A 26432-nucleotide genomic window follows, 5' to 3' on the forward strand; every position below is an offset into this window, starting at 1 on the left:
GAAATTAATGGGTAGCAGGTTTAAAATCAACAAGCGAAAGTTCTTTACACAGTGCATAGTCAGCCTGTGGAACTCCTTGCCAGAGGAGGCTGTGAAGGCTAGAACTAGAACAGAGTTTAAAGAGAAGCTAAATAAATTCATGTAGATTAGGTCCATAAAAGACTATTAGCCAGGGGATAGAAATGGTGTCTCTGGCATCTGTTTGTCAGAGGCTGGAGATGGATGGCAGGAGACAAATCACTTGATCATTGTCTTTGGTCCACCCCCTTTGGGACACCTGGTGCTGGCCACTGTCAGCAGACAGGATACTGGGCTATATGGACCTCTGGTCTGACCCAATACAGCCGTTCTTATGTACCAACGCTGAGGTCACCAAGGTACCCAGATGTGAGGTGGAACTCCCAGCCACACTACACAGCACTCCCAGCCCCAGCTCTGAGCCTCCCTCCTCCCTCCCCCACTCCAGGTTCTCATCCTCCCTCTTCCCCAGTTACTGGTACTGCAAAACAAAATACGACGTTCTGTTTTGAAAACAAAACCATGGTTTTTATTGAGTTTACAGGGAAGGGGGAAGGGAGGGGTTTTGTGGGAAAGGTACAATAGGATAAGGCACAGACCCCGACTGGGGAGGCCCTGAGGAGAGTTCCTGGGGTCCTTGAGAGAAACTCTCCCTCAGGACCTCCCAGATGCGCACCCCCACCTGGCGGATGGCAGCGGTGTACAGCTGCTTGAAGGCCCTTCCCTGCTGGCTGGCCTCTGGCCCTCATCCAAGTAGCGAGGCCTCCCTCTTGCTCTCCACAATGTTGTGGAGAACCCAGCAGGCCGAGCCCACCTCAGGGATGCTGTGCTTCCCTATGTCCAGGAAGGTCGGGAGGCACCTGAACCGCACCTTCAAGCACCCGAAGGCGCATTCTATCTCCATGTGGGCCCTGCCCAGGCTGGCACTGAATTGGTCTCTGCTTGGGTCCTGGTGTCCAGCCTCCAGAAGCATCTCTCCACTGTGAGGTGTGGGTGCAAGGGCCTCGCTCCCCCTCACAGTGGAGCACAAAGTGCTGCAGAAACTGCAGCCTGACCGTGCGGGGCCATCATGTGCCCAGAGCCAGCTCCAGTTCCATGGCAAAGAGTGTGCTGTAGTGTCCAAAAGCTGGACAACCAGAGCACGCACTGCTAAAGCTTTGCTGTCCCTCGGAGAGGCTGGCGAGCAATCAGCAGAAGCAGGGAAATGGCTGTCCGGGGGGGTCTGTTTCAGCACGTGTCTCAGCTATCCTTAGGCAATAGCACATGGAAACAACTGCTCACCTAATGCCCTCCTTGAACTGGTTCAAGATAAGGTTTTCTGGAAGAGATCTTCTGGAAAAGATTATTCCAAAAGAAGCTTGTAGTTTAGATGTAGCCTAGATCTCTGGAAGCGATTTTCCCACCCCCCCCAAAAAAGAGAGCATCCACAATGCAAAAGCACATAAAGTGAACTGCTTTTTTACAGATACGGCACGTCTAGACTACAAGCCTCTCTTTTGAAAGAGGTCATCTAGACGGCCACAACGTTTTTGAAAAAACGAGCCACATTTTCAAAAGATAGGAGCCAGGCAATCGGCACGCTTTCTTTCGAAAAAGCCCTGTTTGCGTTCAAGAGCGCCTTTTCTGAAAGAGCTCTTTTGAAAAAAGGAGTTCTTGCTCATAAAATGAGGCTTACCGCTGTTGAAACATCCACCACTTTCTTTCGATTTATTTTTGAAAAACGTGGTGGCAGTCTAGAGGCAGCGGAAAGTTTTTTTTCCTCAAAAAAAGGCCACTTTTTTATGAAATAACTAGGTAATCGAGATATAGCCATAGTTTCCATACTGAATGGACTCTATCGTGCATGTAAGCTGTGATTCCTATGGACGGAGTAGCCACCAGGGCACCTGTGCTTTTTCTTCTTTACACTTCTGGCAAAAGAACTCCCTCTTCCCCATCCACAGTTGTCTTTTTCTGAAAGAGCTCTTTTGGAAAAAAGGCTTCTTCCTTGTAAAATCAGGATTACCAATGCCTGAAAGCCCCCTCTGTTCTTTCGATTTACTTTCAGAGAAACACAATTGCAGTGTGGAAGTAACTCAGGTTTTGTCAGAAAAATGGCTGTTTTTCTGACAAAATTCTGTAGTGTAGACATACCCATAGGCCGTGTCCAGACTCAGAGGTTTTTTCGGGAAAAGTAGCCTTTTCCCGAAAAAACTTCCCCTGCGTCCAGACTCAAGCCGCGTTCTTTCGAAATTATTTCAAAAGAACGCGGCTTTTCTTTCGATGGCGGTAAACCTCGTTTCACGAGGAAGAACGCCTTCTTTCGAAAGTTCCTCTTTCGAAAGAAGGCGTTCTACAATGTAAAGAGGCCGTCTTCGAAAGAGAGCATCCAGACTCGCTGGGTGCTCTCTTTCGAAAAAGCGGATTTCCTCTATCGAAAGATCCGCCTGCAGTCTAGACGCGCTCTTTCGAAAGAAGCCTGCAGTCTAGACATAGCCATAGTGAAGGAAGGAAGGAAGCAAGGAAGAAAGCAAGAAAGAAAGAAAGCAAGAAAGAAAGAACGAAAGTCCACTTATCCAAGACACAAATGGGTCAAACAAAATGTATCAGTTCATCCCTATTTTGTGATAGACTTCAATTCGATCTTTTGATTTCTATACCTATTTCTGAAAGCTATGACTTTCAGAATAGTTTTTCTCAGGGACTGATGGACCTCCTTGTTTCTCAGGCAGTAGATGACAGGGTTGATCATGGGATTCAGGACTGTGTAGAAGACAGAGAGTATTTTGTGTAAGACCTTAGGAGTATTGGCCGTTGGAACCACATACACAGCGATCAACGTCCCATAGTAAATTGTAACCACAGTGAGGTGGGAGGAGCAGGTGGAAAAGGCCTTTTGCCTCCCAGTTCTGGAAGGGATTCTCAGGATGGTGGTGATGATGCAAATGTAGGACGTCAGGGTCAGAAGAAAAGGAACAAGTGTCCCTATGGCAGAGATAATAAATGTTACCAGTTGCACAGTCTGAGTATCAACACAGGCCACTTTTATCATGGGTAAAATATCACAAAAGAAATGGTCAATCTCTTTGGAATCACAGAACTGTAAATGGAAGAAGAAAATATTGACTATAGTGCACAGCAGGAAACTACTTATCCAGGACCACACCACTAGCTGGCCACACACCCGGCTGGTCATCAGGGCAGAGTAGCGAAGGGGGTGGCATATGGCTACGTACCGATCGTAGGACATTGCGGTGAGCAGCAGACATTCTGCAGCTGAAATGATTCCAAACAAATACGACTGCACAATGCAGCCCTTCACCGAGACGGCTCTGTCCCCCGTCAGGAGACTGGCCAGCAGCCGCGGCAGGATGGCGGAGGTGTAACAGATCTCCAGGAAGGACAAATTCCCCAGTAAGAAGTACATGGGGGTGTGAAGGTGCAGATCAGCCACCACTAGCCCAATGATGAGAAGGTTCCCGCCCATTGTTGCAACGTAGATCAGCAGAAACAGCAGGAAGAGAAGTGGCTGCAGTTCAGGGCCATCCCCAAATCCTAGGAGGATGAATTCACTAATGATAGTTTGATTTCTTCCTTCTGCTTTCTCCATAAGGGATACCTAGGGACAGAAAACCATGACAGATTGATCGAGTGCACCCGGTCAGCTTGTGCTGTCCAGTGCATGGGGTAGGTCACCTTGTACCAATGCAGCTCTCTGTTCGGTGAATGAAGTTGTCAATTACTTCTTGTATTATTAAGAAGCTGTGCTGCCGATATAGGTGAATGAAGCATATGAAACTGTATTGATTATAGAAATGTGCAGTCTGACACCCGGATTTCCATCTGGGACTTTGAAATCTCTTCTCATAGCAGCATCAAAGCAATAAATCTCGAAGACGTAATAAAAAAAGTTTGGAAAGGCGTTCAACCAAGGGGACAACTACGTTGTAACTCATGGGTGGGCAGTAAAATGGCAGTGGTTCACCAGGGTTAGCCACTGGTGAGACGTTGTCACTATTTACTTGTGCCACCGCAGGTACAGGTGATCACAGCTCTCACTGGCTGGGAACAAGGACCCGCATCCAACCGGAGCTGTGATTCCCCCATAGCTGTGGATGTCCAGGTAAATATGGCGGTATGATAGCCCATCAAATGCTGAACCAGGCAGACTGGATCCAGCTCATATACTGGTATTTTCCCAACCGTGTTGTAGCTCATAAGCGTAATTCCCAGTTTAGGTCAATGTACGAGCGTGAGTTTGAATCAAGCTAGCAGGATAAAATGAGCAGTGAGAACTGAACAGCAAAGTCTGTGGTTTCAGATTAGATCTTAGGAACACACACAGATGTTAACTGGGGTTGTTCACACAGAGAGAGAGAGAGAGAGAGAGAGAGAGATTGTTTATTTCCCCAAATTTTATGAGCTGTAAAATACAGACCTCTTAAAATGTAGTAGCAGATCTTTGCTGTTAAACTAAAAGTATCAGTGCCAATATATCTGAAAACTCTCTTTTACTTTCCCCTGCAGATGTTGTGATATACCCTACTTTCTAATCTCTTCTTCTACTTTCTTAAGATGCACTCATATAAACTATGCCTACACTGCGTGTGGCAACAATATATTGACATGGGTGCCACATAAATGTATTTGATAAAAATGGAAATCCAACAAACCCACACACATGTAGAGAAGAGACATTATTTTTATTCATATTTTTCTGAGCTTTTAGCAGGTTTTATGTCCTCTGGGGTGTCATCATTTAAATAGTTCTATATATTTTATTGTATTTTTAAAAATGTGTAGCCGCTTTGCATATTTCAACTACAAAGGAGGGAAAAAATAGTTCAAATAAAAACAAATAATAAAACAAATTCAAACTCATGTGGTCAAACATAAACCACATGCACAAGGAGACAAGAAGATAGGTAAATTCCTGGAGGCTGGATTAATCAACGGCTGTTAGGCAGGATGGGCAGGCATGGTGTCCCTGGCCTCTGTGTGCTACAAGCTGGGAATACTTGAAAAAGAATGGGTGACTTTGTCATTCCCTCTTCTGATCACTCCCTCTGGGGCACCTGGCATTGACAACTGTTGGAAGACAAGACTCTGGTCTAGATGGACCTTTGGTGTGGCTCAGTGTGGGTGTTATTACGTTCTTAGTCGAAGAACCATCCATGGCCCTTTCTTAGACACATATTGCGGTAATCCAGCTACTTTGTATTTACTTTCTCACCTCAATCATATTCAATCAGAGATGGTGGATGCCTAAGAAGGCTTTTTTCTTTTCTAAATTTGATTTTTTCATTTAATTGTTCTGCTTAATATTACACAGAGTTGATCTAATGATGGATTTGCCAAATGCTTGCCCTTCCTTTACGTATTCATACTACAATTTCCATTCTTTTCTATTATTGATAGTTTTCAATTATGTCAGAAAGCAGTCTTTTTTTCCTATAGCTCTTCCTGATATATTTTCTTGTAATTCCCTTTTCCAGAAGTTAATGTCTGTCCCTGTTGGCCATTTCTTCTGATGAGATGATGTCATGTCCCTTGATAGGTTTCCATGGGAATTTGAAATAATTGCATAGAGAAAAGTTAATATTTATGTGGAAAAAAGAATAGCAATGGCACAAGGACTGTGTTATTAAGAACCTCAAAGTGGGAGTTCTGGAAAACAACCATTTCTAAAGGGATTGTTACCGAGATAGCAGAACGGCTGACTCCAAAGACAAAGCACTAGAAGAAAGGGACTGTCAGACTTCAGTGGAAATTAATGCAGAAGGAACTTTTGATCTAAATGGAGTGTTGGATGAGTAGATCTGCTAGAATAATAAAAAAGGGAACCAGTGTCAGTGGCATTTTGTTGGAAGAAGAAAATGAAATGCTTCAATTGAAACAATTTCTTGGTTAAAGCCTCCAGATCAGTCTGATCACTAGACCTGGAAATCCAAACACTGGCTGTGAAGACCCCTGGGCTGACGCATGAATCAATGTGTTGACACTGGAGGTGGTTTTAAAGCACAAACGGGAATTAGGTATCAAACTGCCTTTGAATGTCATATGCTACGTGGACAGTTGGTCTGACCCAGTGTGGCCACCATGTTCTAAATCTGAGAGCCATTCACTGCTCCTTCTTTGGCAAGCTTTGCCATAACCCATCCGTGGTGGGTTCCTCCTGGGGTTCTACCTACAATTAGGTAGCATTGGGTCTACTGACTCTCCCACTCTGGGCTCCCTCTCACATTGGGCTGCTCTTACAAGCTGCCAACCCAGCCTCTGTCCTGCATTTTCGCCAGCATTCCCACGGGTAGGGACTCACCGAGCTGCAGATACAGGCAGGTTGACTGTGCCAGCCTCGGCATGAATTGACACTAAAGGAAAAGCAGTGAAAAAAACCATTCGCTCCCCGGCGTGGTCCCCACAGCTGTCCCACGCTTCCCTGGTCACCGCACCGATGGGTATGAATTTGGTACCTACTTCACCCCTTGCTCAGTGAGGAGAGGGATATGCACACATGTGCTAAGCAAGCTGAAAGGCACACTGGGTTATCTTCAACTCCAGACTATGTTAAAGAGTGATGCTAAGTGGTAACAAAGGTGAGCAAACAGATCAGAGCAGGTCTTCTGCAGACACCCAGCAACACCAAATAAGCATAACACATGGGCTGGACTATGAGCGAGCTGTTCCTTACCCTGATGGACAATACCAGCTCTGTGGCAGATTCGCTGCTTGGGTGTATCAAGTTGCCATCGCAGGCTAGGAAACACTCGGACCTGGGCCCAGCATTTCCCCAGCCTGGGTCTTTGTCCCTCAGATTTTTCCAGGAGGCTTCTTCTGTGGAGAGTGAAGAAGAACCGACGAGATCTCTCCCGGCCTTTTATAACTTTAGCACAGGGCGGGGGACTTGTTCTTTCACAGTTTGGTTCCCAGAGCAGTTTGTGGAAAAATACAGCTCTCCCAAGATGGCACGAAGACACCCGGGGCCTAGCCACCCGCCCTTGTAGTGCCATAGCAACCGTTCTTCACCGGCTTTCTGGAGTGTTCTCAGGAGGCTCGCCAGGTGGGAGAGAAGCATCTCGTAAGGACTGATGTCTCCCTGAATGGCTTACGATCGTGAATAGGCCCTTACCAAACAGCTCCCTAGATTGAAAGCATCTTCCCTTAGCAACAATGGTACGCAGTTGATATTCTCAACATCCGTTACAGAAACCATGGCGGCAAACAAACAGGCTAATCATGTTCAGCAAATTGTCACTTTTCCAGTGATGCCGTAAAGGATCCACCTTGCATAAAATGCATCACAACTACGCTGTAATCATAACAAAACAAAGAATATGATGTGCACTGTCACCTCATCTTCCTTCCTTTACCCTGGCCCTGGATTAAACAAGCAGGCATATTCTTTCTGACACGGTGGATGCCTGACCAAGTCATTTTCTTTTATAAACCAGGTTATTTCATCTTGACTGTGCGGCGTCAGCTTTCTCACTGATAATCTAGTCAGCTGCTCCCAGCACTGTAGGTCTCTAAACTCAACTTGAATCTTGCTTTTTGCAGTCACGTGCTTTAGGGGCTAAGAATTCTGTCTGCAGCCTGATATCAGGCATCGGGACATGAACACCACGGAGTTCCTCCATCTCTCTCTTCTACTGGGCCCAGTCTGAGAGGGGAGCTCACCTGAAGAGTTGGGCTGGAAGGAGATATTAGATTTAAATCAAGCCTTCTATCCTCTTAGAAGATTGCAGAGAAGAAACAATCCCCCGGCAGAGTTACCTTTCTCATCCCAGCTTTCGGAGCTCACCCAGTAATAACGAAATCACGCACGGAGGTAACAGCGACTGTAAAACTTTATTTACTGGGGGCATTTGGTGTAGGGAGGGAAGGAAGGATGAAAGGGTATGTCTACACTACCCTCCTAGTTCGAACTAGGAGGGTAATGTAGGCATACCGCACTTGCAAATGAAGCCCGGGATTTGAATTTCCCGGGCTTCATTTGCATAAGCGGGGAGCCGCCATTTTTAAAACCCCGCTGGTTCGAACCCCGTGCAGCGCGGCTACACGGGGCACGAACTAGGTAGTTCGAACTAGGAAGCCTAGTTCGAACTACCGTTACTCCTCATTTCACGTGAAATGAGGAGTAACGGTAGTTCGAACTAGGCTTCCTAGTTCGAACTACCTAGTTCGTGCCCCGTGTAGCCGCGCTGCACGGGGTTCGAACCAGCGGGGTTTTAAAAATGGCGGCTCCCCGCTTATGCAAATGAAGCCCGGGAAATTCAAATCCCGGGCTTCATTTGCAAGTGCGGTATGCCTACATTACCCCGCTAGTTCGAACTAGCGGGGTAGTGTAGACATACCCAAAGATACTGGAGAACAGCCATGATGCACAAACACTCACTCAGGCTGCTGAAAGAGGGAGAATCAATGTGTTGCCCAAAGATGGACACGGAAGATGCAGCTGATGGACCCAGAACCCAGGGATGGTTTTGATCTAGAACCCTATCTAAATCTATCTAGAAATCCCAACCTTAGCCCATTTTTGTGCTGTCTTCTTTAACTCAGATGTGCTCCATATGGGGGGTTGTGCTTCCCTCTCAAAGTAACAAATCCCCAACAACACAAGAATGTAGTCCCTCTGCTAGTAAAGCTAAGCTGATATATCTTTCTCTGATTTACCAGTGAAAGAAAGAAAGAAAGAAAGAAAGAAAGAAAGAAAGAAAGAAAGAAAGAAAGAAAGAAAGAAAGAAAGAAAGAAAGAAAGAAAGAAAGAAAGAAAGAAAGAAAGAAGAAAATCCCCTAATAAATGTCACCTGTTGGAGAGTCTGAATATCAACACAGGCCACCTTTATCATGGGTAAAATATCACAAAAGAAATGCTCAATCTCTTTGGAACCACAGAACTGTAAATGGAAGAAGAAAGTATAGACTATGGTGCACAGCAGAGAGGCACTTATCCCGGACCCTGCCACTAGCTGGCCACACACCCTGCCGTTCATCAGAGCAGCGTAGCGGAGGGGTTGGCATATGGCTAAATACCAATCATAGGACATTGCTGCGAGCAGCAAACTTTCTGAAGCAGAAATAATACTCAACAAATACGACTGCACAATGCAGCCGTTCACTGAGACAGCTCTCTCCCCCGTCACGAGACTGGCAAGCTGCCGGGGCAGGATGGTGGAGGTGTAACAGAGATCCAGAAAGGACAAGTTCCCCACGAAGTAGTACATGGGGGTGTGAAGGTGCCGATCAGCCACAACTAGTCCAATGATGAGAATATTCCCAGCCATTGTCACAATGTAGATCAGCAGAAACAGCAGGAAGAGAAGGGGCTGCAGTTCAGCACCATCCCCAAATCCTAAGAGGATGAATTCACTAATGATAGTTTGATTTCTTCCTTCTGCTTTCTCCATAAGGGGTACCTAGAGAAAGAAAACCAGGACATATTGATGGAGTGAACTCGGGCAGGTTTTGCTGCTGGGTACATTGGAGTAGGTAACCTTGTACCAATGCAGCTCCTTCTTTGATGAATGAAGTTGTCAATCAGCAAGAGGAAGTCTTGTATTCTTAAGAACTTGTGCTGCCAATATAGGTGAATGAAGAATATGAAACTGTACTGAATTATAGAAATGTGCCTTCTGACATCCGTAAGCACTCCTCACCTGGAAGAGGCTGGGATTTTGAAATCACTTTTTATTGCAATATCAGAGCAAAAAATCTAGAAGACATAATAAAAAATGATTGGAAAGGAGTTCAACCAAGGGGACAACTACCTTTTAGCTCATGGATGGGCTGTAAATTGGTGGTGATTCTCAGGTTTAGTGCCTGCTGGGCCATTGCCACTGTATTTACTTGTGCCACTGTAGGTAGAGGTGATCACAGCTCTCACTGGCTGGGAATGGTGACCCAGCTCCAATGGGAGCTGTGATTGGAGATATACCAATCTTATGGAGCCTGAAGGGACCTTGAGAGGTCACTAAGTCCAGACCCCTGTCCTCATGGCCATGCCAATACCATCCCTGACAGATATGCCCCAGATTCCTAAAAGGCTCCCTTCAAAGATTGAACTCAGAAGCCTGGGTTTAGCAGGCCAATACTCAAAACACTGAGCTATCCCTCCACATAGCTGTACAGTTACAGGTAAATATAGTGGGAGTGTGGGAGCACATCAAGCGCTAACCTAGACAGACAGGATCCAGTCTACAGACTGGTATTTCCCCAACCATGTTGTAGATCATATGTGTCATTCCCAGTTTCGGTTGATGTACAGGCACGAGCTTTGATCAAGATGGCAAGATAAAATAAGCTGTGAGAACCCAGCAAAAAAGTCTGTGGTTTGGGATAGCCACCTGTGTGTGATCCTAGGATCTGAGACAGGATTGTTCACAGAGAGAGAGAGATTATTTATCTACCCAAATGTTATGAGCTATAAAACAGATCAGTTTCAAAACAGTAGCAGATCCTTGCTGTTAAACTACAGTATCAGTGCCAATAAATCTGAAAACTCTTATTTACTTCCCCCTGCAGACGTTGTGGTATCTCGTATGTTCTAATCTCTTCATCCACTGACTTAAAATGTGCCCATATACAGTATAGTATGTCTACACTACAAAGTTAATTTGAAATAACAGCAGTTATTTCAAATTAATTTTAATACAATCTACACAGGCAAGCCGCTATTTCGAAATAAATTCGAAATACTGGAGCCTTTATTTCGAATTTCATAAACCTCATTCTATGAGGAGTAACACCAAATTCGAAATAGCTATTTCGAATTAAGTGCTGTGTAGACACTTAATTTGAAAGAGGGGGCATACAGCCCTTCCCAGGGAGCCCTGGTGGCTACTCTGAGCACAACCAGGAAAAGTTACTCTCCTGTCCTCCAGGCCCAGAGACATTAAAGGGGTAGACCCTGGCCACAGTGCCTGTGCCAGCTCCAAGCCTGCCAGCCCAGAGCCAGCAGTGGCTGCCGGGGCCTCTGACCCAGTGGCCCCAAAACAGGAGCCAGCAACCACTGGCAGCCAGCCCTCCACCGCTCCCCAGGAGCAGTCTGCCAGCTCCCAGGAGCCTGCCAGGGGCTGGAGAAGGCGGGCGCCTTCCTTGTCCAGGGTGGAGATTATGGACTTTTTTCAGATTTGGGGGGATGCCCCCAACGTCCATGAACTCTGCACTAGAAGGAGGAATGTGGCCATCTGAGGATAGCTGCCAGCCTGGCCACCAAAGGCCGCATGCAAACCCAGCAGCAGGTTAGCATTAATGTCAAGTTGGTCTGGTGAGACCCCAACCCTGAGCCCAGAGCTTCCCCTCCTCCTTCTTCCCCTTGCTTCCCCTGCCAGCTCCCTCCTCCCACATTTCCCCCTCCCCTCTTCCACCCTCTCTCTTCCCCTCTCCCACCTCCTTTTCCCAGTCTCCCCAGAGGTTCATCCCCCCTACCAGTTTTGTTCAATAAACCCAGTTTCTATTTTTGAACATACGTGTCTTTTATTTGACATCATGAAGGGGGGCTAGGGAGGGGTAAATGGAAGGACGTGAGGGAGGAATGGGGCACGAACGCCTGGTGGGGAGGACTGGGAAGGCCCTGAGGTCTCTGAGAGGTGGACGCTCTCCCTCAGGGCCTCCTGGATCCTGACAGCCCCCAATGGACCCCCCGGATGGCAGCCTGCAGCAAGTGCAGCCGGGCTGATGGCAACAACCCTACGAGACACACCATTGTGCCCAGGGCAGCTCTGGCTTCATATGGCGGAGTGCTGTGGTGTCCCGAGTTTGGGCACTCAGGGCACTCCAAAACAGGACTGCTTTGCTGTCCCTCATCGAGGTAGACAAGCAAGCAGGGAACCCTGAGAACTGTCTGTCCAGGGTGGGGGGGTCGGGTCCCTTTAAGCACGGAGCTCAGTTAGCCATAGACAGCAGCCCCACACACTAAGTCCTAACCTGATGCCATGCCAGCACTGGTCCCAGCCAGCCTCAACTTTGGTTCAGGGTCCACACAGTGTGGACATGCTATTCCAAAATAGCAAAGCACTACTTCAAAATAGTTTTTGCGTATGGATGCATTATTTCAAATTAGCTTAATTCAAATTAACTATTTCAAATTAAGTTATTTTGAAACAGCATTGTAGTGTAGACATACCCTAAGTCAGAGAAGCATCCCTGGCTCTCTCCTTGGCACTTTTTATGGTAATCCACATACTTTGTGTTTACTTTCTCAAATCAATCATATTCATTCAGACATGGTAGATGCCTGGGCAGGCTTTTTTATTTTCTAAATCAGATTATTTCATTGAATTGTGATGCTTTACATGGCACACTTTTAATCTATTGATGGAAGCACCAAATGCTAGCCCTTCCTTTACATACTCTTGGACAAAACAATAATCTTGGTACTAATGTTTCCATTCTTTTCTATTATTGAGAGTTTTCAGTTATGTCGGAAAGCAGAGTTTTGGGTACCTATAGAAGTTCCTGGTATATTTTGTTGTTATTCCCTTTTACAGAAATGAATGTCTGTCCCAGTTGGCCATTTCTTCTTATGAGATGACGCCATGTCCCTTGATAGGTTTCCTCATGGGAATTTGAAATATTTGCATAGAGGAATGTTAATATTTATGTGTAAAAAGGAATAGCAATGGCACAAAGACTGTGTTATTAAGAACCCCAAGGGGGAAAGCATGGAAAATGACCATTTCTAAAGGGACTGTTACCATGAGAGCAGAACTGTTGACCCAGAAACAAAGCAACAGAAGAAAGAAAATGCCAGCTTTAAGTGGAAATTAACGAAGAAGGAGCTTTTATTCAAAGCAGAGCATTAGATGTGTAGATCTGCTAGAAAAATAAAAAAACGGAACCAATGTCAGTTGCATTTTGTAGGAAGAAGAAAATGAAGTGCTCCAACTGAATCAATATCTTCAACCCATAGCTATGGGTGAATCACATTTAGTCTGATCCAGCATGGCCATTATGTTCTAAATCAGAGAGGCATTCACTGCTCCTTCTTTGGCATGTTTTGTCATAACCCATTCATGGTGGGTTCACATGGCTAAAATTAGGTAGCACTGTGCCCACTGAACCCTCCACTCTGGACTCCCTCTGTTACAAGGTGCCCACCCAGCCCCGGTCCCACATTTTCGCCAGCATTCCCCTAGGTAGGGACATACCCAGCTGCCAATATAAGCAGGCTGTCTGACTCAGTGTTTGTCAAGCAGTGGTATGAGTACACTACGGGGTGCTTGTGAGAAGTCTAGTGGGTACATCTTGCAACTGAAATTTTGAGAGATTTCGATTTTAAATTTTATAGCGCTTTATTATTTGTATACATTTTGCACCCCAAAATTTCATTGCCTGCCCTGCTACAATTAAGTTGTTTTAACAAATTTGTTGCAATGGTAGAAAAAAAATGTGTCTGAAAACTGTAGGTATGGGGAGTACCTTTTTTAAAAGGGGGTACTTACAATTTTTTTAAAAAATCAGATACTTTGAAAGAAAAAAGGTTGAGAAGCACTGGTCTGACCAGCCTCGGCATGAACCAACAAGAAAGGAACTGCTGTGAAAAAAACATTAACTCCCTGACGTGGTCCCCACAGCTGTCCCTCTCTGCCCTGGACACTGCACTGATGAGTGTGAATTTGGTACTTACTTCACCCCTTTGTCAGTGTGGAGAGTGATATGCACGCGTGTGCCAAGCAAGCTGAAAGGCACACTGGGTTATCTTCAGCTCCAGATTATGCTAAAGAGTGATGCTAAGTGATTACAAGGGTGAGAAAACAGATCAGAGCAGACTTCTTGCAGACACCCAGCAACACGAAATAAGCATAACACATGGGCTGGACTATGAGCGAGCTGTTCCTTACCCTACCGACGATACTAGCTCTGTGGCAGATTCTCAAGGCATGAGCTGCTTGGGGGCATCAGGTTTCCATCATAGGCTAGAAAATGCTCTCACCCGGGCCCAGCACTTCCTGCACCTGGGTTTTTATTCCTCAGATCTTTCCCGGAGGCCTCTTGTGTGGGGAGTGAAGAAGACCCAACAAATTCCCACCCGACCCTTTATAGTTTAGCACAGGGTGGTGACCTTGCTCTTTCACAACTTGGTTCCCAGAGTAGGTTGTGGAAAAATACAGCTCTCCCAAGATGGCGCCTAGAGACACCAGCCCTTGTAGCACCATAGCAACCGTTATTCACCAGCTCTCTGGAGTGTTCTCTGGAGGCTCGCTTGGTCGGACAGAAGCATCCCGTAAGGACTGATGTCTCCCTGAATGGCTCAGGATTGTGAATAGGCCCTTCCCAAACAGCTCCCTAGATTCAAAGCATCTTCCCTATTAGGCATCACCCCATAGATATAATGAAACAGGCAATATTCTTAACTTCAGTTACAGAAACCACAGTGGCAAACAAAATGGATAAGCATATTCAGCAAATCATCTCTTTTCCAATGACACTGTAAATGATCCACCTTGCATAAAACGCATCACAACTATGCTGTAATAATAACACAATAAAGAATATGATGTGCACTGTTACATTATCTTCCTTCATTTATCCTCCCCCTGGATTGAACAAGCAGTCATATTCTTTCTGACACGTGGATGCCTGAGCATGTATGGATATCACATATTCATTCTTTCTCAGGTGAATGGTTAGACACGTATTTTTCTTTTATAAAACAGGTTGTTTCATGTTGACTGTGCTGTGTTAGCTTTCTCACTGATGATCTATTGCTCTGTACATTCTAAGCCTAACCCTTCCTTCTGATATTCTGAAATAAAATATAGTTGTCAAACTACGTCGAACTGCATTTTCCTATCTTTTCTTTTAGTATTGATCTTAAATGCCCTCAGTAATCTGATATTTTGGTTCTTATTCAGATTATTTCTGTCTTATGTTTTGTCCTCTTGAGGTCTTTCAGGACAGGCCAGTGAAAATAACTCGCTCACTGTAAAATAAACATACATACAAATTTGTACAATTTTCCAATCTACTTGAGCCAAAGATGATTTCTCATAATGCAAGGGATACTTAACGTAAGAGATTAAGGATTCAGTGAAATTTCTGGCCAATTGAGGCTGGGTTGTTCTTATTTCCCTTTTTATAGATGGGCGCTAGATTTACCCTTTTCTAGTCTTCTGGAATCTCTCCTGCCTTCTATGATTTTTCAAAGATGATAGCTAAAGGCTGAGATACCTCCTCTATCAGCTCCTTGAGTGTTCTAGGATGCATTTCATCATGCCTTGGTGACTTGAAGACATCTAACTTTTGTAAGTATTTTTAACTTGTTCTTTTTTTATCTTCTAAGTCTAACCCATTTACACTAGAAATTACTATGTTAGGCATTCCTTCATCATCAGACTTCTTGGTAAAGACCAAAATAAAGATGTAATTAAGCACCATGGTCATTTCCAAGTTTCCTGTTATTGTTTCTCCATTTTCACTGAGCAATGGGCCTACCCTCTTCTTGGTCTTCCTCTTGCTTCTAATATATTTATAGAATGTTTTCTTGTTACCCTTTATGCCTCTAGCTAGTTTGAGCTTGTTTTGTGCCTTTGCTTTTCTAATCTTGCCCCTGCATACCTGATAGATCATCTTGCCCCTGCATACCCCTGCATCTAATCTTGCCCCTGCATACCTGATAGATCATCTGATGCTCCCCTTGAACTCATTCTCAGACATGGAAAAAGCAGTGGCTTTGCAGTTAGGTGCAACAGGCCAGCTTCTTTAATTCAAGGCTGTAGAATTGCTTCACAAAGCCTTAGATTGCAAAAAGAGTTTTTGCTTTGATTTGCTTGCAACAACTTCAAATTCTATTGTGAAACCACGTACTCACTGAAAATCCTAAACCCATTTTTTAATAAACATGTGTTACTTTTACTCTAAATCCAACTCTGGGCTGTATCAGCATAAAATAGATGATGCCTGTTCTTGATACACTGCACATTTCTTCTCTTGAGAGAAGTAAACATACCATGTTGATCCTGAGTGATCCAGCAGAGGGCACACGGTTTCAGGGCGGGAGCGGGGAGGTCAGGACTGGGGATGGATCTGGGCTCACTCCTGCAGGAGATAACGGGTGACACAAACCGGGGCGGGGAGGCTGGTGTGTCGTAGGCAGGCTGCTGGGATTGAGGTGATGAATCAGAGCATGACAGTGCATAGATACTCAGGATGCTCTAAGCTGGTCTGCTGCTTTTTGGTGTCCAGCCTTCATCAACATCTGTAGACCATTCAAGGCACCAGTGTTACAGGGCAGGGAGTGACATGCCCTTTCTGGTCTGGGTTGCACCAAGCATGGAACATATGGGCATGCCTGGGCATGGCCCCTGTACTCCTTGGTTTGACTCCCTGCTTGGATTGAGCCCAGGGAGATATTTATAAGCAGATCTCCCGCCTCATGCACTAAGCACTAAGTACTTGGGAGGCCATCTTGCTTTGAGCTTCTTGTAAGAAAGGGCTGGCAAAGCTTGGGCATCTATCCCCAGGAGAAGGTGCTAACTTGAGAATTCCTGCAGGGTCTCAGTCAGGCTTCTATGGCACAGATGGGGCTTAATCACCGATGTCTCTTTGTGAACCTAGGCCCTGAGTCCTGCCAGAATCCACCGCATTTCACCCCTGGCTAGCCCAGGCAGTTCCACACTTTGCAAAAGCAACTGCTTTTGCGCAAAATCTTGCCAGTCTAGATGCACCCACTGTGATTATTTTCTCTTATTCTGGCTATAAAACTAATCTGGAGAGCGACTTTACCTACGGAATGTGCTTTGCTTCCAATACACCAAGTTACAGTTTCAATTAATCCTTTTAGTGTCCAGCTGGGATGAGGGACCCATTGTCTTAGATGCTCAAAAACAGATAGGTCTGGTCTACACTAACGGGAAAAATCAACTTATATGCACAACTCCCTCTTACGTTAATAGTGTAGTTGGAATCTAAGTCTCTTAAATCATGTTTTGGTTCCATCTACACAGTGGGAGTTCAATAGGAGCACACGCTCTCATCAATTTCCCTTACTCCTACTCGGGGTAGGAGTACCAATATCAACAGGGGAGCCCTCTCAGTTCACATTACCAGGTCTACGCTAAATCGATTCCTGGAAGATCACGGCAGCATCGATCTTCTGCATAGTGTAGATGTGGCCATAGTGAGAGACAATTTAGGCCTTCAAAGGCATTGCCATCTAAGGCTCTGATAATCAAAGGAGATTCAAATTGTTCATGGGTGTTGAATGTCCAACTCCCCTAGGTTCCATTAAAAAACCAGACTAAATAAACAAGAGAGTCATTCACTGCTGTGCACAGGACCAGCATGACACCTTTGCAACTCTTCAATCTCCCTTAAATTCTCAAACTAGAGATTGGGTGGGACTCAAGTGATTTTCAGTTAATTTCACACTCAGGCTGCAATGTCCAAAGATGCTAAGGGGATTTAGCCATTAAATTCCATTAGGCACCTTTAGCTTTCTCTTCCATACTCTCCAGTCCTTGACTATTACCTGGGACATATGTAATGCACATGAGATGGCCACCATCTTAGCCAACCCACTGGGGTTTGGAACTGGGACACACAGAGCTCAAAGTTTAAACTATTGCAAATTGCTCTGATGTGCTTAGCTAACGTGGTAAAAGACTCATGGCCCTTTGAAGATCAGGACTGTGCACAGACCATGGGGTTACAGAGACCATCTGCTGACCCTGCAAATTTTACCCTATTTGTACAGCACCTAGCATAATAATGCATTGCACCATTAAAATGGGAGCAATAATATCATGGGCAAGTCTGTCAAGGATGTTCCCCACTCTGGCATGACACATGCAGAAGTGGGAGCCTGCAAAAGCACCCCAAAACCTTGTCTCCACAGGCTTTGGTACAAAAAACTCCCTCCAAAATCCTTAACACCTGGACTTTGGAGAATATCTGCTGCCACCACCCAAGTAATTCCAAGAAAACCAGAGAAGAGATCACTTGGGAAACCTCCTCCCTAAAACCTCAGGGTTACCCCAAGCTCTTTTTCCCCAAAGAGCTTGAAAAAGAGACAAGAGCTGTGACCCTTCAGTCAGCCAGACAAAAAAATGAACGGATACCAGTTAATTAGAAAAAAGAAACAAACTTTTATTATCAAAACAAAACTACAGTTGCAAGCATAATAAAGTGGCTAGATGAAAGAGAGCCACCAATTGATTTAAATACTCAGGGGAAAAGTCCCTGGATTAGAAAGCTTCCATTACAAAAGAGAGAGAAACAAAAAACACTTTTAATAGCTCAGACATCAGTTCCAAATTCCCAAACCAGAAAACAATAAAACCTGATGGACTATCTAAACGTTGCCCTACTTACACATTGTGAAAAGTCTTTTTTTTAGAGGGAGACTAGCCTCCCATCTCTCTCTGACTTGGAAGAAAATACTCTGCCTTTCAGACAAAGGAGGGAAAGATAGGATTCCTTTGTCTCAGTTTGAAATCCCTACCTGCATTATATTTGCTGACCAAATACCTGGATAGGAACAGAGTTAACCCCTCAGTCACCAGGTGCTAGTCAGCTCTCCTGATTATGACAGAGTTGCACTGCTTGAGAAGTACCTACAAAGTTCTCATGGATCTATTTCTTTATCTTTAGGTAACCGATGGGTTTAGCTGTCTGTGTTACTGCACAACTAAATCATAACAACTAACCAATGAGCAGATAAAGGCCAGGAGCCAGGACAGGATGGAGTGCTCCCAACACCTCCCCTCCCGCACTACAACAAGGAGTTTTACTCTTGGGGTTGCAAGGCAACAGATGTTGGGGAGGAATCCCCAGAATGCCTCCTGCTATGTCTATACACCAAAGAAAACTCACAGCTAGTGCGAGTCAGCTGCTCATGAGGTTTGGGGTTTCACTGCTGTTTCGACTTGTGGAACATGGGCTCTAGGACCTGTCGTGTGAGAGAGTCCCTGAGCTGGGGCTGCCAGCTACCTACATTTGAATGTCTTCCCAGCCCCACAGCTCAAGTTAGCTGGCATGATCCAGCCATCCTTCCTCTTTGCAGCGGAGATGTCTCCTAAGTCATTGAAATGCAGAGTTGCCGTGGACTGTGGACCCTACATGTGCAACTCACTCTGACAGCTTGGAAAACACTTGATTGTTCACACTTTTATAGATTTTCAGTTAAATGAACATTTTGCATTAGCTTTCCTGAAGAATTTTAGATTTTTGTTGGAAGATAAAAAGAAATCTCAACAAAATGATACAAATCGGATACAAAGTAAACAGACATATAAAGTCATGTGTAACCCACAAAGGCTATGTCTAGACTGCAGGCTTCTTTCGAAAGAGGCTCTTTCGAAAGCATCTTTCGAAGGAGCCTCTTTCAAAAGATCGCGTCTAGACTGCAGGCGGATCTTTCGAAAGAGAAATCCGCTTTTTCGAAAGAGAGCACCCAGCGAGTCTGGATGCTCTCTTTCGAAGACGGCCTCTTTACATTGAAGAACGCCTTCTTTCGAAAGAGGAACTTTCGAAAGAAGGCGTTCTTCCTTGTGAAACGAGGTTTACCGCCATCGAAAGAAAAGCCGCGTTCTTTCGAAATAATTTCGAAAGAACGCGGCTTGAGTCTGGACGCAGGGGAAGTTTTTTCGGGAAAAGGCTACTTTTCCTGAAAAAACCCCTGAGTCTGGACACGGCCAAAGTGTTTGGTCTGCAGCCCAAAGTGCCTGTGGGGAGCATTGTGTTTTATGGCAATCTGTGTCAGGAAAAAGTACTTAACTGTTTCATAAAGAATCTCTCTTACAGTATCTCTCATACAGAGAAAGAGAGAAAGAGAGAGAGAAAGAGAGAGAGAGAGAAAGAAAGAAAGAGAGAGAGAGAGAAAGAAAGAAAGAGAGAGAGAAAGAAAGAGAGAAAGAAAGAAAGAGAGAAAGAAAGAAAGAGAGAAAGAAAGAAAGAGAGAAAGAAAGAAAGAGAGAGAGAAAGAAAGAGAGAAAGAAAGAAACTGTTGTCAAGGTCTCAAATGGGCTGTATGTAAGAAACCGTATTAGCTCATGTCTATTTTATTATATCCTAACATTTGTCCTTTCAGACTCTATGCCTGTTTGTGAAAGCAACAGCTTTACGAATGGCTTTTCTCAGAGACTCATTCACCTCCTTGTTTCTTAGGCTATAGATAATGGGGTTGATCATGGGATTCAGGACTGTGTAGAAGACAGAGAATATTTTCTGTAGGACCTTGGGAGTGTTGGCCGTTGGAACCACATAGACAGTTAACACAGTCACATATAAAACAGTTACTACAATGAGGTGGGAGGAGCAGGTGGAAAAGGCCTTTTTCCTCCCAGCGGTGGAAGGGATTCCCAGGATGGTGGTGATGATACAAATGTAGGATGTCAGGGTCAGTAGACAGGGCACGAGTGCCCCTATGGCAGAGATAACAAACGTCAGCAGTTGCAGAGTCTGGGTGTTGCTGCAGGACAGCTTTATCACAGGTGAAAAATCACAGAAGAAATGGTCAATTTCTTTGGAATGACAGAACGTTAATTGCCACAAAAAAATATTGATGATGGTGCACAACAAAACCCCACTTATCCAGCACCCTGCCACCAGCTGGCAGCAAACCCTGCCATTCATCAGCGCAGCATAGCGGAGGGGGTGGCAGATCGCTAGATACCGATCGTAAGACATGGCCGCGAGCAACAAAGGTTCTGTAGCTGCCATGATCGCAAACAAATATAATTGCACCAGGCAGCCCATAACAGAAACAGTTCTATCCCCAGTCAGGAGACCAGCCAGCAGCCTGGGCAGGATGGTGGAGCTGTAGCAGATATCCAGGAAAGACAAGTTCCCCAGGAAGAAATACATGGGGGTGTGAAGGTGCCGATCAGCCACCACCAGATCAATTATGAGGAGGTTCCCGGCTGCAGTCACAATGTAGATCACTAGAAATATGAGAGAGAGAGAAGAGGCTGCAGTTCAGGGCCATTCCCAAAGCCTAAGAGGACAAATTCCACGATGGGTGTTTGGTTTCTTCCTTCTGCTTTCTCCATAACACGTATCTAGAAACAGAAAATGATCAAATATTGGTGGAGTGCAGTTCGTGCTGTCAGTAACACTGGCAGAAACCTGGAGGAGGTCACCTCCTACCTCTGTGTCTCTCCACTGGAAGTATTAAGTTGTCGATAAACAGAGGAAGACTCATATCACTAAGCAGTGGAATTTTCACAGAGCGGTGAACAAAGTGTCTGGAACCCGACTGAATTACAGGAAACGTCCCATCTATCTCCCTTATGCTCTTTTGAACTTGAAACAAAGACTTCTAACCTAGAACTCTGATTCGTCTTATCACACGAGTGTCATACCAACAAAACTAGAAGAAATACAAAATAGTGGGAAATGAGAGCTATTTAGAGGTCTTCCTTGGGTACTTTTAGCCCATAGATGGGAGGTGTAATTCCCAGGTTGGTTAGATGGACATGCCCTTGCTTTGATGAAGCAGGATAAAAATTAGCAGTACACAGACAGTGGCTTGGATAGCCACCTTTGTAGGTATCCAGGATCTTACATGGGATTATCCTCATAGCTAGATTGTTTATTTCCCCAAAACTTATGATGCATTTAATACAGGTCTCTGTAAAGAAATAGGAGCAGATCCTTGCAGTTAAAGCAAAAGTATCAGAGCCAATGAGTCTGAAATCTCTTACATGATTTTCCCCTTGGTACACCCTACCTTCTGATCCCTTCATCTTCCATCCTATGATGAGCCTTTCGAAGCTGTGTTTACACCAGGGCTGTGTCTAGACTGGCAAGTTTTTCTGCAAAATCAGCTGCTTTTGCAGAAAAACTTGCCAGCTGTCTACACTGGCCACTTGAATTACTGCAAGAACACTGACTTCCTACTGTAAGAAATCAGTGCTTCTTGCGGAAATACTATGCTGCTCCCATTCGAGCAAAAGCCCTCTTGTGCAAATCATATGCGCAAGAGGGCCAGTGTAGACAGCACAGGACTGTTTTGCACAAAAAAGCCCCGAAGGCTAAAATGGCGATCGGGGCTTTTTTGCACAAAAGCGTGTCTAGATTGGCACAGACGCTTTTCCAAAAAAAGTGCTTTTGCGGAAAAGCGTCCGTGCCAATCTAGACGCTCTTTTCCGCAAATGCTTTTAATGGAAAACTTTTCCGTTAAAAGCATTTGCGGAAAATCATGCCAGTCTAGACGTAGCCCACGAGTGAAAATGGTGTATTGACATTGGAGCAACATCAAAATATGGCAGGAAAAAAGAAACCCATAAAAACACTCCCACGCACAGAGAGTTCATTTTTCATTCAATATTTTTATGAGTCATAAAACTCACGCAGTGAAAAATAACACACACAGATGGGGAGCCAGACACATTCATGGAAAATAAGTCCCTCAATGGCTCTTAGCCAGGATGGGCAGGGATGTAGTTCCTCACGTCTGTCTGTCAGGGATGAGAATAGGTCACAAGGATGGATTGTTGATGGTTGCCTGTTTCGTTCATTCCATCTAGAGCATCTGGCACTGGCCACTGCGGGCAGACAGGACACTGGTGCTAGATGGACCTTGTAAAGCCGTTCTTACGTCCTTATTTTCTAAATCTGAGAGTCATTCAATAGTTTTCCTGGGCATGTTTTGCTAAAAGCCGTCTCTCTATTGACTTTCCTCCTGGATTGAACAAGCCCTTCTGTTCTTTCGCTTCGGGTGGATGTGTGAGCTTTCTCCTTTCCAACCAGACAGTTTCATAGATTCATAGACTTTAAGGTCAGAAGGGACCATTATGATCATCTAGTCTTACCCCCTGCACAGTGCAGGCCACAAAATCTCACCCACCCCCTCCTAGAATAATCCTCTCACCTATATCTCAAACAAAATACAGGACTATGTAGCACTTTAAAGACTAACAAGATGGTTTATAGGATGACTAACATGGCTACATTTCTATCACTAACCTATATCTCAGATATTGAAGCCTTCAAATACTTTGAAGACCCCAAGATGCAGAGAATCCTCTAGCTATGATCTGTGCCCCATGCTACAGAGGAAGGCGAAAAACCTCCAGGGCCTCTGCCAATCTACCCTGGAGGAAAATTCCTTCCTGACCCCAAATATGGCGACCAGCTAAACCCTGAGCATGTGGGCAAGACTCACCAGCCAGACACCCAGAAAGTTCTCTATAGTAACTCCTATCATCCCTCCATTGACCTATTTCCCACTGATCATAAAGGTGCCACTTTACCCTTCCCCGTGATGACCTCTTGCCAGTTACACCCTCGCTTGGACCCTTCCTTCACATTTTCTGAGATAACATCAGAGTCCTTGCACTACATTTTCCATTCACCTGGACTACCGGTTGTATCTCCCTAAATGGGGCTCTCTGGTCTGACAACATCCATGAGTGTTCCTGGACTGGAGCACCCTGGCTGGGCCCTTGGTGGCAGAGGGGCTGGCAGCTGGGGGGCAGGTATCCCTGCCAGGCAAGAGCCAGATAGCAGGAGGGGCTGGCGTCCGGGAGTCCAGGGCCAGAGCTGCTGGTGGCATCTGGCAGGAAAAGGACCAGCAGCAGCTCCACTGGGGACAATGTCTAGGGCCAGAGCCAGCTGTTTAGCCAGCCGGTCAAGGGAGGGAGAGTGAAGGCAGCTGGGCTGGTGTTAGGAGGCAGGAAGTGGTGGCATTGTGGGGGGGCAGTGGGCTGGGGACCAGCCAGGTCCCACTCACTTGCTCCAGGTTCCAGCCCAGGGCCCTGTGGGGTAGCCTCTTGCCCCACTGAATAGCGGCCCCTCCCTGGGACACTTCCCCCACCACGCCCTGGGCATCTCCTCCCTGCTGTCTTGGATCAGGCCCAGTTAGCTTCCTGCCTTCCGGGTTTGTCTTCCCCTCAGTCTCTCCCCTGTTCCGTCCCTTTTCTCCTTCCCCTGCCTTGCCTGAGGGAAGGCTTTTATGGTGTGCCCATAGGCCTTAACTGGTGGCAGGTGCTCTAATCAGCCGTCCCTCCAGGCTAACTCCAGATGGGCTTCAGGTGTCCTAGTGGCTAGGCCGCCATCTCTGGCAGCTTCCTCTGGAAACATAAATGCCCACACTCAACTCCCCGTGCACCTGCCTTCTACCCAGCTTCCAAAAGCTACAAGGTGATTCTGATCTCTGCACTTGAACGGCCAAACCCAGGGCAAGAAACCCCTCCTCCTTTGCAAAGCAAGGTTCCCATCTCCTTCTTGACACTTGCTATGAATTCATGGGAACCAAAGGGATTTAGGCACCCCATAGCATTTGAATGTCAAGAACTCTGCGTACTCACAGGAGGATCATTAAGCAATAGGGGTGAGTGTGGTGATGGGGTGTTGAGCTAAAGAATATTTGGTCCCTCTCTGGGATGGCTCAGACTTCACGGGGCTGGTTGGGGACGGGGAGGGGACTCATGGTGAAGTATTGGTCTGATGACGTACACACGCCAGTCCAGCCCATCCCCTTCTCTCCTTCATTGCATGGCGATCCTTGCAGTGTTGAGCGGTGCTGAATAGATTACACTGTAGCTCAAGAGCCCAAATAAGCAAGGCCAGTCAATCATATCGCTAGGAAGATAAAGGGTCACATGACGATTTCCTGTTCACGTCATTTCATTCACTTAATTCCCTCAGAAGAGCCTTGTACCTGCCAAAGCTGGAGGAAAGGAGGCTACTCCAGGAAGACTTTGGGTCTGACCCACAATGTCCATTCCTATGGGCTAAATCTGAGAGACTCTCACTGCTCTCCCATAGGCATGTTTGGCTGTAACCCATCTGTGATGGGTCCCCCCAGGGATCTCCCTGCAACTGGGGCTTCACTGAGTCCTTCAGACCCCCGATCTGGGCTCCCTCAATTACTGTGCTGCAGACGCGTTCCCAGTCCCATTCACACGGGCAGGGACATGCCCAGCTGTGGTGACATGGGAGCTCTCTGACTGGCCACTGCATGGACCAGCACTAGAGAAGTGACAGTCCTGATCCGTACCAGTTTCCCAGCTTAGGACCCCAACCATGTTCCTCCCTGCCCTGGTGCAAACACCAGCAAGCAGGAATTTGTTCCCCTGTCTGACTCTCCCTGAATGTGGAGAAAAACACGCTCATCTCTGGAACCCCGGCTGAGAGATTTCTGAGAGTTCACCTAGTGTCACACTGGTCAGACTGAGACTGCTCATTTATGAACTACAAAAGTAGACGGTCAGTGACAAGAGATAGAAAACCGGTCACATCTCACCTGCACTGACGACACCAGCCGTCTGGTAGATTCTCACGGCACAAGCTGCATTTGCTTTGGAGCTTGTGTTCCTTTACAAAGGCTAAAAATCCCTTTCGCCTGGATCCAGCACTTCCCTCAGGTCTGTCTTTGTTCTGTGGGTCTCTGTAGGAGTCCTCTTCTATGGGGAATGAAAAGAACCGATGGGCTCGCTCCCTGCTATATAGAGATTCAGATGGGGTGGGAACCTTCTGTTTCCAAAGTTGGTTCCCAGATGATTTATGGACAAATAAAGACATTACATGAGGGAGTCCAGAGTCATGTTGGTTGGTGACTCCCCCAACCTCTCTCTTAGTGTCATAGCAACCGCTAGAGAGTTCTCAGCAGATGAGAGCTGAGGTTCTCTTAAGGCTTGTTGTTTTCTCTAATGGCTAATTACCCCTAATAGGCCCAACCCAGCCTTCTATCTAGGCCCATCCCGACATCCTACTGACAACATCTTTCCCAGTGGGCATGACAACGGTGTAACATAGAGTCGATATTCGTAACTGCAGAATCAAACACAAATAAGGAGAGCATATTCAGCCAGTCACAACCTGTCCAAACTAGCTGCACCTTCAGCCTAATTCTTCAGATTTTCTGCATTAAGATGATAGTCTTTTCATTACATTTCTCATTCTCTGCTACCCTTGGCAGTGACCAATCCTTCACAGAAACTGAGCTTTGGGATCTGGCCAACCCACCTGGACCCTAAAGTGATTCTTAGTGTATTTCCTTGTTGGTAATGTCTCTCCTGGCTAGTAATTTCTCCTACAGATACCTGAACATAGATGTTGGTGAAAATTTACATTATTGTGCAGGGAAAGTTAATATTTATTTTTAGAAAAGAAAAACTATGGCACTAGGACAGTCTTAGTACTAACCTCAAAGGGCAAGTCATGGAAGACAACTGATTTCAAAGGGAAAATAATGGAGACAGGAGAACTCTTGACCCTAAAGACAAAGCAATAGAGAAAAAGGGAATGTCTAATTCAAAAGAAAATTAGCGTAGACAGAACTGATCACAGAATCATAGAATCCTAGGTCTGGAAGGGTGTGTCTAGACTACTGAGTTTTGTCGACAAAGTGGACTTTTGTCGACAAAACTATACCAGCGTCTACACTACCGCTGAGTTCTGTTGACATAACGTCGACAGAACTCAGCAATTTTGTCGACGCTGGTATATCTCATTTTACGAGACATAACACCTTCTGTCGACAGAGTTCT

The 26432-nt window shown here is 45.7% G+C and overlaps 2 protein-coding genes across 2 annotated transcripts; both read right to left on the reverse strand.

Annotated features, from left to right (window-relative positions):
* Positions 1-2614: 2614 nt before the first annotated feature.
* LOC106731483 (olfactory receptor 11A1-like) lies at positions 2615-3607 on the reverse strand. The gene has a single exon (XM_075912129.1). It carries the CDS (start codon positions 3605-3607, stop codon positions 2615-2617), a length of 993 nt encoding a protein of 330 aa, XP_075768244.1.
* A 16415-nt stretch (positions 3608-20022) lies between these two features.
* On the reverse strand, positions 20023-20987 carry LOC102450466 (olfactory receptor 6C75-like). The gene is given in 2 exon segments (XM_025181095.2): positions 20023-20898; positions 20901-20987. Coding segments are annotated over 2 exon segments (963 nt in total).
* Between the last annotated feature and the right edge of the window lie 5445 nt (positions 20988-26432).

Source organism: Pelodiscus sinensis, chromosome 30 (genome assembly GCF_049634645.1).
Source record: "Pelodiscus sinensis isolate JC-2024 chromosome 30, ASM4963464v1, whole genome shotgun sequence".
NCBI lineage: Eukaryota > Metazoa > Chordata > Testudines > Trionychidae > Pelodiscus > Pelodiscus sinensis.

Bases quoted from the DNA above. Each gene is read 5' to 3' on its own strand.
- LOC106731483 (XM_075912129.1), bottom strand. From the start codon at position 3,607: ATGGAGAAAGCAGAAGGAAGAAATCAAACTATCATTAGTGAATTCATC.